Source organism: Phoxinus phoxinus, assembly GCF_949152265.1.
Source record: "Phoxinus phoxinus genome assembly, chromosome: 2".
In the NCBI taxonomy this organism is placed as follows: Eukaryota; Metazoa; Chordata; class Actinopteri; order Cypriniformes; family Leuciscidae; genus Phoxinus; species Phoxinus phoxinus.
The window spans coordinates 9264847-9285857 of record NC_136877.1 but is presented as its reverse complement, the minus strand read 5'-3'; the positions used below and the strand labels follow the sequence as shown (position 1 = coordinate 9285857).

Genomic DNA, 21011 nt, shown 5'->3' with positions numbered 1-21011 from the left:
CCGCAGCTCTGAACATTTGATGGTACGTGACAACGATAAAACTGAGAAGTTTTACCTTTGAGTTCTCTGCATGCATACACACGACACCATTGTCAAACCATCCCCATTCACACAGATCACACGAAGCGAAAATGACTAAAAACCCTGTATTCTGCTGCCAGGCCTTTAGATGGCGATTAAACACTATAGATTGAACATGTAATACGCATGTGCATGACATCATCGTTTTCACAAATTCACGTTTTTATTGTTTACACGGAGACCAATTTTTAAAACTTGCACTAAAAGTTGGCATTTTCAGGCACCCAAAACGCTGTTGTCGTGTAAACAAACGGCCAAAATGCACAATTTAGTTGAAAATGGTGTCTTGTAAACAGCCCTTTTAGCTGTCTCCCTAATCAAACACACCTGATTCAATTCATCAGCTCATTAATAAAGACTCCAGGGCTGAATCTGAAATCTGCCATTTGTTGTGGTGTCGCGTCCGAAACCATAGCGGACTATATTGAGTGCACTCATTCTATCCCACATTGCACCGCAATAACGAGTGTACAGCCGATGTACGTTCAAAGGCTCTCCGAATTCTCTCACTTGTTTTCATTCACTCATTCAAGTGAACTGTATTAGTGGACTAACATAGGGAATAGTGATTGAGGGTTTAGGGGGCGATATCCGATTCAGCCCAAGACAGTGTTCTTAAACTCAGCTCCTGGAGTGCCACAGGGCCCTGCCGAGTTTAGCTCCAACCAGCTCCAACCCACTTGCTTAAGGCCATGACAACACTAATACGTTTTCGTTTGAAAACTTATATTTTTCTCTCCGGTTTGGCCTTCCGTCCACACTGAGACGGTGTTTTTATTAATGAAAACAAAGCTTTTTTGAAAACGCACACCAAAGTGGATACATTTGAAAACGCCGTTTTCACGTTGTAGTGTGGACTGTGAAACGGTGGTATTTAAAAACGATGACGTAAATTTAGTCATGTGACGCATATTGCACCAATAGATATTCATGTTTATACCAGTATTGTGCCTGTTATGTGCTATTCACTTTCACACTGTTGCTAAACATATTCTACATTGCATACTCTTCATATCACAGTCCTGCAAAGATGACAGAATCTACTCACATTTGCTGTCCTGCGGCAATACATGAGAGCAGAAGCGTTTTAGACCAAACATATGGTGACTGCGTGCGACCTGGACCGCATCAGTGGATGGTGAGATATTTACTAAATAAAATTATCCTGTCAGAAGAATCGCACGATAACTTCATTATTTATTTTTCCATCTGAATCATATCAGTGATCTTTTGTGGGGTTTTACGCATGCGCAGGTAAGGTGAATTTAACGTTTTTAGGCGTTTTTTCAAAAGTTTCTCATCCACACTGAAACGTCCGAAAACGCTAGTGTGGACGTAGAGCGTTTATAAACGAAAATGCCGGTTTCAAATGTCTCCGGATTAATGTAGACGTAGCCTCAAAGTTTCTAGTAACCTTGAAGAGCTCGATTAGCTGGACCAGGTGTGTTTAATTTGGGTTGGAGCAAAACTCTGCAGGGCTGTGGCTCTCCAGGACTGACATTGGCCACCCCTGCTCTAAGTCCTCAAATATGTATGTTAGAATAGATAAGAGAGTGCACATGTTTGATGTCTGTTGTGGGTACTCCAGGATCAGGATTTGAAACCATTGGTTCAGTGAATTTCACTGGTTATATCTCTCATTTTTTATGAACCAGTTATATTTAGGTATATGTCATGGCTCCATCTTGCTCCCAGAGGGCCACCTTCCTCCAACACACCTGCCTGGAGGTTTATAGTAATCCTGAAGTCCTTGATCAGCTGGCTAAGGTGTGTTTAATTAGGGTTGGAGTTGAGCTCAGCAGGATGCCGGATTGGACATCCTTAGTATAAGTAATATTTTCCTGGAATGATAATGTCTATGAGAGCAGTGTTACTGGTGCCACCATTGGGCAATGCAGATAATTGGTCAGGGCTGTTTCATCACACTTTCGGAGTGTTTGACTTCTGGTGTTTCTCATATGCAGTGAATAAAAATAAAAATAAAAACACTGGACAATTTTCAGTCGGACCAGGGCGACCACTTAGTTGAAATGGTTGTGAAATGCAACAGAGCCCTGTCATCAATACGTTTTGATGGAGAAGCTTGTCAAACAACCGTAGAGAGAGTCTGAATTCCAGTGGGCATAAGCAAATTTATTCACTTTGCAAGGAAGGGAGGGGAAAAGCAAGGGAGTGCAAGGAGGAGGGAAAGAAGAGGGAGAGTAACATCACTTGCAGTTGGAAAATAGTCCCCGCAGGGCATGTTTGGAGAAGCACAAGTTAACATAAAGCTTGTTGCTTGGCTTTTCTTGCGTACTCTTGCATTCTGCTTCTTTCCCAGGCTCTGGTTTCCTGTCCTGTATTCATTTCCATGCTTCCGCCATCCTTCTCTGTCCATGCACTCATCTTTTATTCTTTTATGCTTGCTTTCCTATCTCTTGCTCTCTAAAGTGGTGGTTGCATGTGGGACCTTTCTTCAGGGGCCTGTAGCCTCAGCTGATCTTCATTCTTAGCCACCTGATGCTCATCCCAGAGCCAATTTAACACCCCACACTCATGTGAGGGAGAGAGCATGGGGGGAATTTGTTGCCAAGATAAATGGAAGTCTGTGTGTGAAAAAGAAAGAGTAAATATATATTTTTAAAAATGTTGTGCCTGTTATTGGCATGTATTGTGAATTTGATATATATATATAAAACATAAACTTTCAGGACATTTTGTTAATGTGATTCAACTGAAACCATTGACTGAAATGGTGACGTTTAATTTGACGAGTTTTCTGCCGTGTTTGACTGTGTCAACGTCTGTATCGTGCACACAATAATCTGTCAATCATTATGTCAATTTTACATTTACATTCAATGTCCATAGTTCATGAGTCAAATTGAAGAAAACAATTTCATTAAATAAATTAGCTTAATTGATTATTGAATAATTGTGGGTTGTTTGCTAAATTCAAACATTAATTTCGGTTTCTGAAAAAATAATTTTGGTGCGTCACTGAATATTAGTATAAATTACATAGTTGGTGCTGTTGACATTTCAGGTGAACCCAGCACAAACTGACATTAGTCATTCACTGAAGTCAAAACAGTTGGTGTTTGAAATCCAATGCCTTTCAAAAGCTTAACTATACCGTATATATATATATATATATATATATATATATATATATATATATATATATATATATATATATATATATATATTTTTTTTTTTTTTTTTTTTTTTTTTTTTTTTGCTGGATTAAAATTACTTTGTGATCACAGGATTTGATTGAGGAGGGAGAGTTTTGAATTAATAACTGCAAACATCACTTACTGCATCCGCGTATTGCTGGATGTTGATAAAGTGCAAAAACACACAGAAAACACTCACACTCTCGCACACTCTTTTTCTCTAAATTTATCTTGACACAGAATTGCTCAGTTATTTTAGTCGAGTATGAACTGATCCTTGTTTTAGCGCAATGCTTGATTGACAGGTGAGTAGGAGGTATTTTCTGGAGCATATGAGGAGGGATTACTCTACAAATGCAACATTGTCGCATTCGTTTCAGACTGCCTCTGAGTGAACCGAACATGTTCTTTGAAGTACTTTGGAGCACCATGTAAATACCCTGGTATATGAATGGCATATGCTGAATCCAAGTATTACCGTGCTAGATAAATACAATATTTCTGACCCTCATCTTCATGTTGTTGACAGATCTAATTATACATTTGATCTAATTCCTTCAAGCCACCGATATGAATTACCTTAAGCTTTGATATTTAACACATATCTCCGGTGTTTGTTTGTGTGTACAGCATGTTTGCACCGCTCAAATGGCGGTTACAAGGTTTTTGCTTGCTTTGCTCTGGGACACACTATGTTCTGCCAGTTGAGTGTCATCTGATGGCTGCTACCCAGAACTGAAGCACCACAGGTGGTGTCACACATGAGACCATTTTTCCATATCTGGGGACAAGTTATACATGGGGTTTTCCTTGGACATGGTGTTCACTGTTCAGCCTCTTAACTCCTTTTATACGAGTCTGGCTCAGACAGCTTGGTGGAAGTTGCACTGATCTGGTGCCAAAATTCATCCCGGTCCTGATAAATATCCTACATCGACAGTACAACCAGTAGGGTACAACGGGGCTAAAGGCGCCTCGGGGTAAAAAGGTGCCCTTGATTTTATTTTCCTCTAAACCACTAGTTGGCATAAAAACTTGACATAGCACTATTAAAAACGTCCGCTTTTCAAGATGCATGTAGACATTTGGCTGAATGGTCTTCTTAATGACTTCCAGTTTTGTTCAAGGTAATTAAAGCAACCGGATTTTCAATAACAGAAGCATATGTAAAGTGTGGTATTTGGGGTAAAAAGCTCCCCTGCTGTTGACACAATAATTAACATGATTAACGAGACACGGTAATTAACATGATAAGAAATAGCTGGCTGACTTTTCCATTTGTTGACGTGACGTGGTTAGATTCAGATATTAAAAACCATATATTAAGTTTGGTGTCCACCTTAGAGATAATCACCATATTTATAATGAACCCATCATATTTTAAAAAATGATATTAATCATATCATGTAATAAAATACAATTTATTGTTACTACTGTAAATCTATGTTAAATTATTATGGGATCTCCTTCAATGCTTTCAGAATCTACTTTTTTTTATATATATATATATATATATATTTTTGTATTAACATTTTAATGACAGTTTATTTATTGAACAAAAATGAATTTGTAATTTTCAAAATAAAGAGAAAATAGTAAAAACTTTGTTAAAGTGATTGTTTTGACAAGTATTAACTTATTAACATTAACATGGCTAGAGAGACTAACTTTTTTTGGCTAAAGTATTTGTACTGTGTGCCTTTTGTAAAAGACCTCCCACACCACCTCATATATTTATATGATTTTTAAACAAAATAAACCACTTTATATGATTTATTTTCACACAAAAATGTGTTGCTCCATACATGTTCAACACAAACATATTCTTTCTGCAATCATACACTATGGGGAGTAGTGAATACACACACACACACACACACACACACACACACACACACGCGCACATGCGCGCAGTCGCCCTGTGCAGTAATATTCACATTTTGTAACGTGTCACCAGTCGTAAGTGCGGGATAGCCATTGTGGGCTATTTTTAGTCTGGGACGGTAATCTCTTCTAAGAGCCTTTCAGGGCCCGTCTCTTTCTAACCTGGCCGGAAATGCTAAGCCAATAAGCCTCAGGCGTCTGGCTCAACTCGAGGCCAGGAGAGAAAGTGAGTCCCGGTACAGGCGTTTCCTGGATTATTTAATACTTCAGCATCGCAGGGAGGGGGAGTTTGAATCTCTGAATTCCAGGAATGCTGGTTCTTTTAGGGCTTATGCACTGCAGGGTACAGAGTGTTTTGGACATAGCTTAGTGGCGTCACACTGCACAATTTCATGGAGTGGGTAAATTAACAAACAAATGCTAAATTTCTGCAATGAGGACTGAGCTGATTGGGTGCATTGTAGACTTGCATTGCCACTTTTTAATAGCTCTGTTTGCAAGGTAAAATGAACCACTGTAACATATATTCCTAACAGTTGCCATGAGACCAGTTTGAAAAATCACCAGTTTTTTTTCCCAGTCTCATTCCCCCATCCATCTGTAGTTCATACTTGTGTTCCCATGATATTCATCAGTGATATAAAGTGTGAACATATATTATGAGCAGCTGTGAGTGATGCATCCTTGTCACTTTTTGATGGTTAAAAGATGTAATTCAGTGCTGTACACACATATTATAATTTGTATGTGCACAAATGCACACAAAAGTATATTTCATTTTGGTTGGTGTTTTAATTTGTGGCCCAGGCCAAGCCATACCTTTTAAATGTTGACATGCATGCATATAGACATAGTGCCTCCAAAAGTTTAGAAATGCTCTAAGCAATATGAGCATAAGTCCTTATCATCTCTTGGCGTAGATGCATTTTGAAGTCATTTGTTTATACTTGAAGACCAGCAGATGATTACATAATAATGGCAATATAGACATATCTTTAAGGAAGCAATAACACAAGGAATGCTAGCAATACAAAGTTTCAAACATTTTCCAGAATAGAGATCATAAATTGTTCTAGTATTTTTCTAAGTACTGGATTTATTCGTTCATTAATTTGTTGATTCATTTGTTTGTTCGTTCAATTTATGTGTGTTTGTTTGTTTGTTTAAATTATTTGGGTTGCAAAGTGATGATTTGGATTCATGGATTTATGCTGATATTGTCCAAAATTTGCATTATACAATGTCATTTAAAAATTTGGGATCAGTAAGATTTTTAAAGAAGTATTTTTTTTTAAAGAAGGACCAATCACAGCGCTTACTTCTGCGTAGAATTGGCCCGTTGTTAGATTGTTGGAGAGGTGCACGTCGGGGTACGCCGTGTGCTACACACAGCCTACGACATAGCAACAGCGTGAGTTCGACGCAGAAGTTTAAATTGGGCTAAAGGCAAATATCACGCGTCTTTGTGTGGAAATATAAAACTAATGTTTTGTAAATATTTGACTTTATTATAATATTTAAGTTGCCTTTATTTACTGATATTTATTTCAATGCTTTGCAGGCTTTAGTGTGTTGTTAGATTGACGGAAGTGCTCAGATAAACACGCTTGTATGTTACGAAATGGATGTCTGAGCCTCGTTTATACATTTTTATTTTAAAATGTATTTAATTGAGGTGTGTGTGTATATATATTTCACAACACCTCCCAAATACTGCGCCACCGCTGGTAATTGGTCCATTACCACCGTCACAGCCCTGCGTGCTCAATAACTTTTTTCCTATTATCAATGCAGTTCTGTATAATTTATAAATTGTCATAACATTATAACTGTCTTTACTGTTACTTTTGATCAATTGAATGCGTCCTTGCTGAATAAAAGTATTCACTGACCCCAAGCTTTTGAACAATAGTGTGTAATGTTACAAAAGCTTTCTGTTTAAGGTAAATGCTGTTCTTTTGAACTTTCTATTCCTCAAAGAATCCTGAAAAAATGTTCACAGCTATTTTCTTCTGATAATAATCAGAAATGTTTCTTAAGCAGAAAATCAGCGTGTTAGAATGATTTATGAAGGATCATGCGACACTGACGACTGGAGTAATGATGCTGAAAATTCAGCTTTGCCAACACAGAAATAAAATGACATTTTGAAATATATTCAAACAGAAAACAAATTGTAATAATATTTCACAATATCACTGTTTTTATTGTGTTTTTTTATATTAAATAAATGCAGCCTCTGTGAGCATAAGAGACTTCTTTCAAAAACATTAAAAAATCTTACCGATCCCAAACTTTTGGACTGCAGTGTACACACAAACAGAGAGAAAAGGGAAAAACAAAAACAAAAACATGTTTAAAGTGCAATGGGAATAATCGTCTCACAAAAGTCAAGGTCTGGTAGATCTTCCCTCACCTACAGGAGATGGAAGTCAAGGTAAAAGATAATGCATTTATTTAGTAATCAGCAAATAGCTTTTATCCAGTATGGGTGAGAGCAGCGCAGTGGGTTCTGATAAGATCATTTGCTTTCAGGTGTTTTGCTGGCTACTGTACTCAGCATTGAGTGTAAATTGAATAGCATGACCTTTTGCAGCCGAATCAAATTGACTGCATTTCCACACACATTTGGTGGTTTCAATTACCATACATTTTTTTTGATATTGGAGTCTGTAACCCCACTCGTTCCTCATGGATACTCGAATGAGAGCATGTGTTTGTGATAGAACACGCACGCATGCAGGCATGCAATCTAAGCGTTTCTCTCTGCTTTCCTACAGACGTATTCAGGCAATTGACCCTTGTGCAGTTAACCCGTATGCTTTATTATAGAAAGAGAACTATAGTCTCGTATTTCTCCTTTGTTGTCGCGTGCTTGGTGCAGTCCCGGTGATGATGTGCCCTGCTGCTGATATCATGGTGACAAATGACGGGCCGCCCTGCGGTTTGATGCTCATAAGCCTGCCAACAGCCGAAAGGTCAGAGGAGGATTCGGAGGGTAACAAAGCACTTTTAACAAGAAGAGGGTGACTTTACATGCTTAAATATCAGCTTTATAAGTCCACGTTTGCATCTCTGCCCTGCTGCATTGGAATGAAACAGGACTCTCTTTCCTTTCATACCGTTCCTCCTTCCTTGCATTTTCTTTGGCTGTCTAGCACATCATAGCATGATCACCATCCTGTATATGTTTATTCTCACGAAAGATTGCCTACCTCTGCAGATTTGCCACCTCTGACTTAAGCGAAGTTCTGTTCACGTGCACGTTTCAAGATGTGTGTTTTCTTTTTCTTTTCTTCACTGCATTAACATATTTAGACTCCAGCTCTTTAGGAATCCGAGCACCCTAGTGTCAGCATTATTGGACAAGTTTCTAAAATAAGTAGTGCATCAATATGTCTGAGCACCGAAAACTACGTTTATTCTAATTGCATTAGAAACGGAGCTGTGGACCATCTGTTGCACCACAGCTAAGAAACAGCATGCAAACTCCCCTTTCTCTCTTCATGTTTAGTGCATCCATTTCAATTGTCAGTCTGTCCTAGTCCCTTTCATCTCTTTCACTTTTCTCTTTCTATTTGTAAGAGCAATTATCTCTCAGTAGAAACTGTTTGTTTGCGGTTCCGATAATCAGGTCATGGGCACTTGCAACCACATATAAATTGGCAATATTATATTTTAATTTCCTTCTTAGTTCTTACTCTTCACTAGTATGCATTATTATGATTGTTTACATGTTAAAATAAGAAAGGTTCTTGTTGCTGATGAGTTTGATTGGTACCTGTTCAAGCTTCTGGTCGTGGTGTTCAGACAGTGTCAGGGGGGTGGTAATGTTGGTGAGGGTTATGAAAAGTTAATCTTTGCCATACTCCGTCTCTCTGTGATCATTGCCTCTGGAGCAGGCATGCCTCGGTGCCCAGCTTGCAGGATCATTTGCGGGGGAAATGAGGTTTGAAATAGTTCTAGTGATTCCACTGGCAGAATCCTATTTTTGAGTATGACATATGACTGCTGTGCCATTTACGTATACTGTGACACAATCTGGTTAGGCTTATTGAGGGAGGCTTACGTTGGAATGTTTTTTGATAATGTCAATAGGACGTGTGACATATAATAGGTATGTCTCTATTTGCTAACCATTAAATAAATTTGTGTCATATTCAGTGCTTGGTACCATGTTTCTCTCTCTCTCTTCCTACCCACGATCCTATGACCGGGCCAAGCTCACATAATGCAGCATGTTAATTGGATTTATTAGCTGTGGAATCAGAGGTAAACTAATCATTCTCACTTTCCAAGTGTTTTTTTATCTTTTTTCACAACTTTCAGATGAGGCTTTCTTCAACCAGCTTTTGAAGTGTGTCTTTACGAACTTGTGCTTTTTTTATTTATTTAAGATGTACAGTTACATGTAATGTTACAGTTACATAAAATGTACAGTTATACGATTTTCTTATTTCCAATTCTACGATTCTCCATCCTGCTTACTACCACCTCTATTCAAATTCTGAGCCAATATTCAATAATCCAGTTCTGAATGGCATACAAGCCTTGTTTGTGTCACAGCAAGAAGTAGTCAAATTATAGACAAATAATGAAACAAGCAAAACAATATTCAGGGATGTAATTTATTTTTAAAAAACTGTTTTGGTTTTAGAGAGAATAAAAAGAGAAAGAAAAATCCACCAATCTTCACTTTAAGCTTTTTCCACATATTCTAGCTCTTTTAATGTCTTCCTTGTGATTGTGCAAGGCTTTGGTTGTAAAACTCACCCTGAGTAATTGACTTTCCAGGTTTTATTACCTGCAGAGTGTTCCTTCTCTGTCGCAGCGGAGATGCTAGGCCCCAGACACACAGGAAATACGAACCTCATATTTTACTATCTTTTTTTCAAATTCCTTCGTCACCTGTGGGGTATTCGCTCAGATCCCTGAATGATATTGGATGGATTATTTTTCAGTTTGCAGTGAAGTTAATTATGGGGTAAAAGAAAAGGACCATGCTACCTGTTATCAGTGGCATAAGTTATATCTCAGGAATACAATGGCGTAGGTGGAACTCAATAAAAGAGTTAAAGCAAGGACAATTTCAAAGACAGCCTGTCTGATAACAAAAGAGCGCACCTGATAATGAATGAATGGTGAATGCTGGCATGCCTCTGAAGTACTAAGGGAAAGGAGGGGAGCTAGATGGAGTGTGACTACCGAGCGCTTGCCAGTGTGTTTTATGGCTAATTGAAGCATTTGTGGTAAAACAGCCATGAATGGCACCCTTTAGAATTAGAGCAGGTTAATATATTGTGATCCCACAATTAGCCCACGATTGTTAAGATCTGTTTAATTCGGTTGGGTCCATTAAGCGGAATGGGAAAGGTCCTTTCTATTTTTCTTCCCTTCTTACTAAAGGCCATTTCTCTTTGGAGCTGCCAGAGGCAATCGATGGCTGTGGACACGGCCCCAGAGGTTGCCAGGCAAATCTGACCACTCTGGCACTGGGCTGGATGTACTTTGCAAATGTTGGTTGCACTTTGAATTATGAGTCTGAATGGAGGACAAAGGTTATTGAGCCTCTTTCATAGAATACGAGATAACCAATGTTGATAGAGGAGTGCAGGTTTTGGCAGAACGTTTGATTGCTGTATAAACCCTGGAGCACCCTCTGTCATTCTAGATAAAGTCTGAGCTAGAGTTCACACTTAACAAGTAGTTTTTTTTTTTTTACTAACCACCAGTCCTTATTTGCGTGCATGCTGCTATTGAGAAAACTGTTTCCGAAAAGAAGATCCTCAAATGAATAAATGACTTTTCTCTGTAAATCAAATGATGAGCATCTATGGGAAGTCATCCTGGATAACCAGGATTACAATTAGCTGGAAGGAAATACTTATTGTTATTGCCCTCTGTTTTATTGTCTGCCTGGGTTTTATGAAGTTGCAGAAGACAAATTGCTGGAGACAGCAAAAGCATAGCTCAAAGAAAGGACATTATTAGCCAACCATTAAATGGCAGCGGGCTAAGTCACAGGCTGTGAATTTCCTTCTAGCTTCTTTACGTCAGAACTCAGGTGTCCCTGTGAATGTTTTGTTACATCTCGGAAATATGTGCTGTTATCTAATCCAATGCAGAATTAGGAAACATGTCCTAAGGAGGGCATTATGAATTCAGTGAAGCCGGGCTTAGTATTTTCCTTCCTGTCAGTGCACTAATCAAACGTTAGCACTATCAGCGCTGAAATCTCTTAAATGGAGTGAGATAAGTAAAATGGCCTTGTTTTGATGTCTCAAAAGCTGCTCCCGTGAGCATGGGGAGATGCTGGTGTGTAATCGTGGGAAACTATTAATAGAAAAGGGATCAAACGGGGTGATCGTTGCACATGGGACTGGAGGCTATGCAATGCAACACTTCTATCTAAAGAGGACAGTCCCCCTGCAGCCACCACGATTGTGCCCGAACGCTATCAGCAAGCGATGCTAATCCTGTGGTGTGCATAAAAGGATTTGTTCTTGTTGGCCTGCATACGCCACGTCCCCCAGCAATTTTGGTGTTTATCTTTTGCAATTGCTAAGTCCCGTGGGTTTTGTTGCTGGAACTTCCAGTGCCTGTGACTTTTCCACAGCCACTGCTCTACAGATACTACCCCTTCTGTGTTACCATCTGCAGAAGAGACAGAGACGGGAACATCAAAGACTGGAAGCAGTGTTTAGCATTTGATTCTGTAATCACACTTCATATGCTCAAAAAATATTGCATCTATTTCAGTTCACAATAAGGCTCCTTATCTATGGATTGCCAGCTTGAATTTTGTTGATGAGCCATTTGAGACGTCTGAGTTAGGGATTGGAGGAACTTAACTTCCCTCTTTTTGTTTCTTACCTCTTTCTCGCTACTTCCCTGGGTAGTTGCTGTGTGTCAGCTCAGTTAATGGGTTTCTTAGGGGAGATATTATTTTGGTCCAGTAAGCTGCATGTTTAATGTATGACTGACAGTGCTGACTCATGTGGCTTAGGCAATTTGTAGTTGAAAGAGATTTTGTAGTAAAAAAAAAAAAAATGTCTCTATCCTCTATTAGCGATTATAGAGCACTGCTCCACTCAGTCTGAAAACAAAATGCACTTCTTCAGACTAAAATGTCCCTTTTTTTCACTGTTCTTTCTCTTTCCCCTTTTCTTTTCGCCCCCTTAAGAAGATAGATGAGGAAAATGAGGCCAACTTGCTGGCAGTGCTCACAGAAACCCTGGACAGTATCCCAGTGGACGAAGACGGTTTGCCTTCGTTCGAGGCCCTGGCAGATGGGGACGTGACCAATGCCAGTGATCAGAGCTGTCCTTCCACCCCCGATGGCTCGCCACGCACCCCAGAGCCAGAGGAGCCTTCCCTGGTAAGAGACGCTCCTCCCGTGCTTCCCGTCTGCCCAATCCTATTTTGCCATGAAGCATGGCCCTCTCATTCTGTTTCCTTCCATCGGTCTTTCTCTGTCCCAAAGTGTTTCACTTTTCCTGACTCCCTCTGTCTGGTCTTCACTAGCACCAGATAAGGAGATGCTGCAGGCCTATCACCAAAAATGGGTACAGACTCGCCAGACAACAGCTCTGGCAGCCTCCCTATTGATGTCTGCACAGAACATAATCATAGCACTGTTGAAAAAGCAGATCAAAGTAGATCAGTGTTCCTGAGGTGTTAATTGCATTGTTCATTACTGCAAAAAGAAACATGCACAACACTGTCAAGCTGAAGCAGTGAAAAATATGCTGAAAGAATTAAATTTAATCAAGTAGACTATTTTAATCTGTATTTTCTCTAATAAACCAGCAGCAGACAGCAAAAGTTGAAATCCACATAGCATTTGTTTTGTTGTATGTTAGCAGATTAATCCTCATCACATCAGAATCTGATGAGTATCACAGAAAAAGCATTGCACCAGGTCTGCCTGAAAAACTGCCACAATATTAGTTTGATCAGACTCATATCCTACACAATTAAATCCTTAAAGTTTAAGTTTGCATCACACATATACAGTCATATATTGCATTATTATTTTTTTCTTCCTCATTATATGCACATGATACTGCTGTCATCAAATAAATTAGTTTGTCAACTTACAGGATGCTTACATATTTTTGAAATATATACATGTAAATTGCTTGCAAGTAACAATATTTACAAACAGCAGAGCATGGTGCATGGTAAAAATGCCACGGTCATACTGTAGGTTTGATTCTAAGAAAATGCATGAACCAATAAACTGTATACATTGGATGCAATCTAAGTCACTTTGGATAAAAGTATCTGCCAAATGCATAAATGTGATGTAAATGTAATATAAATATTGTTTTGAGTTCTTTGCATTTTGTAATAAATTCATAGCTTTAATCCTTATGATCTGTTTCTCTGCTCTGTTTGTAGCTGAAGAAGCTCCTCCTGGCGCCTGCTAACTCCCAGCTCAGCTATAATCAATACCCAGGTGGCAAGGCACAGAACCATGCAGCCAGCAACCAACGGATCAGACCAACACCTGCTGTTGCCAAGGTAGCTGCTCGCTGCACTTCTTGCATCAAAGGCCTGGTGTGTGAGCTCATCTGCTAGTTTCATGTAATTTTTTTGCTTTCTGATAAATTATACAAATAGTCTAAAGCTTGATTAATTTGTGTCTGTGACGGAGGTGTAGTGGCTGTCTCATCTAAAAGTCTGTTACCCTTAATGACGATCAGTACTTCTGAATGGCACCATCTCATTTCCATGAAAAAAGAAAATGTGTAGATGTCTTGATAGAATTAGCATTGTTGGTCTCATTGTCACAAAAAACAATGATTTATTACCACAAATTAGAAGAAAAACGAGTAGTTATTTGAGGTGAACATCATGCATAATTCTCTCCCCTTCACACAAACACGCTCACACACATGCACAACTCTCTTTGAGGAGTTAATTTTCCATAATGACTTTGACTCTGTTTCTGGAGCTCTGCACATGGCAGTGTCCCAGAGGACACTGCTGTCTCCTCCTGCTGCCTGCATGCAGATCTTCCTGGAGCCGTCCCAAGACCTCGTAATTAAGATGATGGGCAAAGCACACTCGCGTTGCCTTTTGGGAGACTAAACCACCTCTGCGCTAACCCCCATGTTCTAATCTACCCATGTTACCAGTGTCCCCTGTTTCATGCCATACTCATTCTGCCCCCTCTCTCTCTCTCTCTCTCTGTTTCTCTGATTCCTGTTCTTTAGACAGAAAACCCCTGGAACAGCAAACCACGCGGGGCCTGTCCCAACCGGTCCATGAGACGCCCTTGCACTGAGCTGCTCAAGTACCTCACCTCCAGTGACGAGGCCTTCCAGACCAAAGCCAGGGAAGCCAAGAGCACCTGGACAGGTTGTGGCAAGGACAGGGGAGGGGCTTGCACCTCTTCCTGCTCATCTTCTTCCTCTCCATCGTCTTCGTCCACCTCCTCTTTCTCGTCTCTGTCGTCCTGCTCCTCTTCCACCGCCTCAAAAAAGAAGACGTCCTCTGCCTCCCCATCATCACAGCAGCAGCAGCAGCAACAGCAGCAGCTGGCATTGCAGGCCCAGCGAGGTGAGAGCCAGGCAGCCAGCACGTGTAGTGTGGCTGGTGAGGGGGCGGGGAAGTGGCGGCGGTGTACTCAAGGGGAGCAATCCGCCCCCGTTGTGCTGTCCCGTGGAGGCGGCTGTGGCCATGCTTGCTCCGGCGAAGAGGGGAGGCTGCCAGGCCTGCAGCCAGCTGTTGACCCAGGCAGCCTGGCCGCTGCCCGCTTTATTAGGTACATGCACTCTTACTCTCTCCCGCCTAGAGAGACGGGTCATGCAGGCAGCTGTGGTCATTGCCTTGAGGCAGGCGGCTTGGCTGAGGCTGGCCGTGCTAATAGGCACATCACGGTGACCATTAGGAAAAGGAGGCAAGAGCTAGAGCACCCCATGCTCAGTCAGATGCTCACCTCCAGGCCCAGGGCGGCCCGTTACCGGGCTCACCTGCAGTTGCCCAGTGTCCCCCAGAGTAATAGGCGAGACCTACCTGACTTGGCTCCTAGAGTCCAAAAGAGCCACGGACACTTAGAACAAGCTAGCCGTGATCACCCTAGAAAGACACCTAGCTTACACAAACAAACATTTAGTGTGGCCGACCAGAGTGATCTTAAGTGTTCAACAGGGTTTAAACTAGACCTAGAGAGCTGGTTAAGCATGCCAGAACAGGTGACAGGAGACCGCTTGCATGATCTGGTAGGCCAAGCCGGGGAGGATGTTTTTGAATATGTCATAGGCAGCCCCATGTCATTCTCACAGGGCCTGCCAAGCCCATTGTTCCCAGACTCTTTAGTTCCAGAGCACACGCCCTCCGACTCACAAAAACAGGCACTCTGCAGGCACCTTGATGACCAAGCCCCACCAATGTTAGGTAATCATTGCTGCATCCCTGCCCTCTCTCCTTTGCCTCTCCTCCTTTAACTGCTTCCCAGTTTGACCACACACTAACCCCAGCACTAACACAAACCTAACATTTACTTGGGCGCAAAAACAAAAGCAGACAGCCACACATTTTACTCCAAAGGATAAACCTCTGAATTGGCACAAACCTGTCTGTAGATTAATTTTAAATGAAAGACGAGGTACGCCTGTAACACTTTAAACCATCACGTGCACAATTTCAAACTCAGATCTGTGCTGAAAAGCTTCTTTGTCAGGCTGTCGTAATATAGCTGTCTAACTGAGAGATACTCCCTAGCTGCAGTTGGAGACGGTCGCAGCCTCAGGCAACTGCACACGCTTCCTTGACTCTTCTTTCTTCTTCTGCTTTGGTTTCAATTGCATGCAAAATATCCTCTTTTTAGACATAATTTTTGCAGTATGAAACATTTGTGCCATTCTTTTTCATGTCATAGTCTGTTTTACGTTTTCTACTCATTCTGACTGTTGGAATGTGGTGGACCTTGTATGATGGGCTGAGAAACTGAACACATGCCATCACTCCATCCTGCCTCACAAAGTATGCAGTCAGATAAATACAAAAACTATGGGGTCAAGTTAATCCAAGTATTGGTTTTTCTCCAAATTTCTGGCTGGAGAGTCATGTAGCCTTTCAGTGCAGGGTTGGATTTGCAACATATTTGCTGTCACTGATTGAGTCTAATATATTTAGTTGTAGATGTGGACCTGAAATATCGTGGGCACAGTGTGAACTAGTAAATTAATTACCCATGCTCCTTTGTGTTCTGCAGCCAAACCAACCATCTTGCCACTTCCTTTGACCCCAGAGTCTCCAAAGTAAGTGAGAGAGTTTTTACACAACTTTTGTAGAGCAGACACAATCTGATCAAAAAAAAAGAAGAAAAAAAAGATGAGGCATTTTGTTAATTTCATTTCCATTTGTAAGCTCACACAAACACTTTCAGCACTCCATTCATGTTCTCATATTTGTTTTCCCCTTTGTGTTGCAGTGACCACAAGGGATCTCCGTTTGAGAACAAAACCATTGAACGCACATTGAGTGTGGAGATCTGTGGAACCCCAGGTAAACAAACACAAGGTCTTTGCTCATAACCAAGAAAAGAAAATGAAAATTGTACCAAAGACAAAAATCTCCCTCTTTCCTCCATTTGTCTGATTGTTAATCTGAAATATCTTACAGTTTTTTTTACATTCACTTGTAAGGATAAAACTTATTTGGCAAAGGGCAAATTCTCCAACAAGCCTACTTTGATAGTTTAATCAAAGCAAAGGGTTCAAGGTGAACTGATGGAACATGGTCGGAATTTTACACAGTCCTCCATTGATTACTTTTTCTATTCTTTGTGTGATTTATTGGAAAGTTTCACTCTTCCCTTTTCAACAGTTAGTATTCTCTCTTTCTCATTTAGACTCTAATGCTTTTTGACTGGGCAGCTCACTGCTTCAATACATCAGAGATAAATTGTTGTGGCATTATTATTGTTTTAATTGGTTTTGCCATGCAATTTGGGTTTGCCGATATTATCAGCATCTTTTTTTTAGAGAGTCTGGCAATTTGATTAGGGACATTAAGGAAATTTCCTCTGTTAATTCTGCTATTTATGAAAAGGCCCATTTGTGAAATTGAGCCAAAGCATTTTGTATGTAATTGAAAGGATATATATATATATATGTGTGTGTGTGTGTGTGTGTGTGTGTGTGTGTGTGTGTGTGTGTGTGTGTGTGTGTCCGTGTGTGTCTTTTCATATATTTATTTTAAAACGCGTTGGTGTTGACCAAAAGTAATTATACCCAGACGAAGTTTATGTCAGCTGGGGCTGAAACACAACTCTTCAGCAGTTCTCCCCTTTCTCACTTTCTTTCTCTCAGCATAAATCATGCAGGTAATTATTTCTGTATCCCCCATGCAGAGATTAATCATTCCAGGTCAATAAAAACAAAATGGCTGCCCTTTCCCTCTCAAAATGTGTCATGGTGAATGGGCAATTTGGTATTCACTTACTACAAGGTAATGGCCTTTAGTGTACAGATTTGACCTAGCCGGAGGGTACAATGTAACTCTATGTTTGGTGTATTTACTCAAACGTGGATTGTCATAAATGTTTATAGAAACAACACATTTTGAGGAATTTTCTGCAAGCTATTAGTGTTTCCATGTATTGAAGATGTGTGTGTTAGCTTTAAGATTAAAGAGTCATGTGAGGTCACCTTTACAGTCTCTTATGCAAAGCTAATGGGTTCATGTATCTCTGTATTTAATGCACAAGCTTGTGCATACTAACCTTTTTTTCTTTTCTTTTTTTTTTTGCCGATACCCTCTTACACAATTCATATTTAGTATTCAGTACTCAGTACTATTTAAAACAGGAAAGGGAGGGAAAGTGCTCTGAAGTTGAAGTTCTCTGATGAGGATAAGTTTACATACTCCTAGTGTCTGCTGTCCTATAGACGACCCTAAGTCCTTCATACTCATATGTGATCATACCAGATTAACTGATTACAAGTCAGTGTAGCCGGATGAGACTCTGAAGTCATACAATAAATACATTTCCGTCGAGGTTTGTGTCATCATGACAGTGGTGTGAGAATCCATATTTATGGAGCTGTTGGAATTAGAAAATGTCCAGGTGTTTCACTGCTGAGCAAAACACCTTGACACATGCGAAATAGCCAGCACTATGAAAGTGCCAGATTTAATACCATTCCCTAATCCCCATTTCTCTAATAGATTAACTTGAGCGGGGGTTCCTTTAATTATGGTATCATATGACACCCAGGTCAGTCTGTGTTACGCTCTTTGTGTGGCATTTTAAGATTACCACGGGGATCAGTTCTGTAAGCTTTAAGTAATAATTCGTTCAGAGGTCCCTGCGTAATTCACACCCTGCCAGAAACAGACGAGAGAACCCACCGGTATATGATTAGTGTTTGTATCTGTGTGCATTCATCATGGCTGCCTTGAACTGAACAGCACATATTTATGTAATGCTATGTAATGTAATTTATGTAATGTAATGTAAAGGCGATAATGGTCCTTGGTTTATGACCCTGCATGCATTGTTTTGCCCAGATGGTGTTTGATTGGTGCAGCAGAAGTTCCATTGGCAGTGCATGCTTTCTTTTCATAGCTCATTGCATTGGCATAATGATAAATTTAGTCAAGGCCGCTGTTGTTTTGTATGCCGAATCAGGCTCGTAACGGTTGCAGTACACTGTATCCATTTAATTTAGCGATTGACATTGATGAAGAAAGAAAAGTAGAGATGGGTATTTTTTTTTTTTTTTTTAAATACCTGCTTCAGGATATGGTCGTAAGAGTATGTGATTCTAACAATATTTAGAAAATGGCTGTAGTTGAATGCACTGAAAGCTGTTTTTAATCAAAATAAATAATGTATAGAAAGGTCATAATATGTGTATGAAGCAGGAAATCAGGAGAGGTGTTGAAATAGAAAGACAGAGGGAGAAGTAGAGAAAAATAAAGAGGAACTACCTCCGGTTGTTTGTGCAAGTGCATTATCCATGCCATAAAGCAACACATCTCAAGACTTCCCATATAAATGCCATCTGTTGGCACATAAATCTGTCAAGATGGCTGGGGTTCATGAGCAGAAAAGGTGGCAAAGATGAAGAGAATGATAACAGCTCCTGCATCAGAGTCCCAGGAGGGTGGCATTCATGCATCTGTCGAAAGCACCAGTATTATTATAAGATCTGACTCTTTACTTTCTAATGAATTAGTATTGTTTATGGTCTGGATGAAGTTTAATTGAGTAACTCTGTCTGTATCACAGTGCAATCTGAGGTCACATTAATCTGTCAGGGTTGCAATAAAATGTGGATAAGGATTAGGTCTGAATGAAAGGGAATATTTTAATCAGGCTCAAGTGTGTCCTCGTCCTGTCACTTAGACAGACAAAGCACTGTTAAGGAACATGAGGGATCTCGTTTGGTAAATCTTTTTTTCTCTTCTTCCCTCCAGGTCTGACACCACCTACCACGCCTCCTCACAAAGCCAGTCAAGAGAACACTTTCAAACTATCACTCAAAAACAAGCTTTCTTCATGCTCTCCCTCGGCCCTGACAAGCAAAAGGCCCAGGCTGAGCAATGGGGGCTCTTGCCCTCAGCCAACCAGCGGCTCTATTCGGAAAGGCCCAGAGCAGACTGAGCTCTATGCCCAGCTGAGCAAGGCATCCTCCACAATGCCCCTAGGGGGCTTGGAGGAGCGTCGGGGCAAGCGGCCCATGCCCCGCGTCTTTGGCGATCACGACTATTGTCAGTATACAAGCACAAAACGAGACAGCACCACCACAGCTACAGCGGTAACTGGGCCAACGGAGGGCCGGCATGTGGAATGTAAAGACTCGAACATGCCGACCTCCTCTACTTCTACATCATCATTGTCTTCCACCACCCCTTTGTCTTCCTCTCTGGCCAGGCAGCTTCAGGGCCTTTCCCCCACTGCTCAGGAGGCTTGTCCAGACACAGATGCTCACGGACAGGACCACAAGTCCACTTCAGGCTCCAAAACGTCAGTGGATTGCAGTTCTGCTGGCAGGAAACTACTAAGGGACCAGGAGATCCGGGAAGAGCTCAACAAGCACTTTGGAAAGCCTCAGCAAGCCTTCCATAGCGGGGTTGTGGGAGAGCAAAGGGACAACCGGCCACTAGAGGACAGTGACTCTGGGGATGAGTACCCCGGTCTTCTCAGTGACTACATGCACCCGGGTCTGCCTGACTTTGAGGACCTTGAGGTAGGCCGGGAGCGCCTGTTCTACTTGGGGGAAGGTTCTCCACTCGAGCTGCTCCTCGAAGGGTCGCCCTCCAGCTCCCCTTCCAGCAGTTCATTCTCATGGAGCTCTGTCTCACCTCCTTCCACTCAGCTCTCCCCACAGCACCTTCGCTGGCCACGCTGCATCTCTCGCACCCGTTTCTCATCTCACCACAGATACAGATCCCTCTCCAGGTCTCCATACTCCCGCTCTGAGTCTCCCAACAGCCGTTCTCCCTCTTGGTAAGTTCTGGTGTGAGCCTACCGCCTGTCTCAGAAACACGTTTACCTAGCAATCTTTTCGGACACAAATCCACATATCTCGGCAGGAGGTGTTGTAAAGAATGTAAACATCTTTCTGTGGCTGTCATTGCAATAAACCGCCAGTCTGGGTCTCACAGCATGGACACTGAAGTCATTACGGCTGATTTTTCACAACCAGAGAAAAATTATGTTCAGTATACAATAAGCATTGGCTTTGAGAGACACAAGATAAAATGAGCTTGGAAGATAAACAGTATCTTAGATGGTAAATTGCTCATCTACACACTTGGAACGTTCTTGCTGTTACACTAAATGAGCCTTTCCAAACCTGAATTTAGACATTCGCTCACCATTATAGTGATACACTGACTTTTCATAAATTGCAGAAACACATTCAG

At 41.0% G+C, this 21011-nt stretch overlaps 1 protein-coding gene across 7 annotated transcripts in view; it reads left to right on the top strand.

Moving 5' to 3' along the window:
• The window catches only part of ppargc1a (peroxisome proliferator-activated receptor gamma, coactivator 1 alpha), a 46158-nt gene that overhangs the window by 12341 nt on the left and 12806 nt on the right, over positions 1 to 21011 (top strand). For 2 of the 7 annotated variants that reach the window (XR_013795821.1, XM_079596424.1), the window contains exons 3-8: positions 12307 to 12501; positions 13527 to 13685; positions 14345 to 15527; positions 16348 to 16393; positions 16567 to 16640; positions 19560 to 20592. Coding sequence is in view for 6 of the 7 variants with exons in the window: in XM_079596424.1 (XP_079452550.1) it covers positions 12307 to 12501; positions 13527 to 13685; positions 14345 to 15527; positions 16348 to 16393; positions 16567 to 16640; positions 19560 to 20592 (2690 nt within the window). In the remaining variant the exon portion in view is untranslated. The remainder of the gene's footprint in view (positions 1 to 12306; positions 12502 to 13526; positions 13686 to 14344; positions 15528 to 16347; positions 16394 to 16566; positions 16641 to 19559; positions 20593 to 21011) is intronic. The other 5 variants (XM_079596426.1, XM_079596428.1, XM_079596425.1 and 2 more) reach the window with 5 other exon arrangements.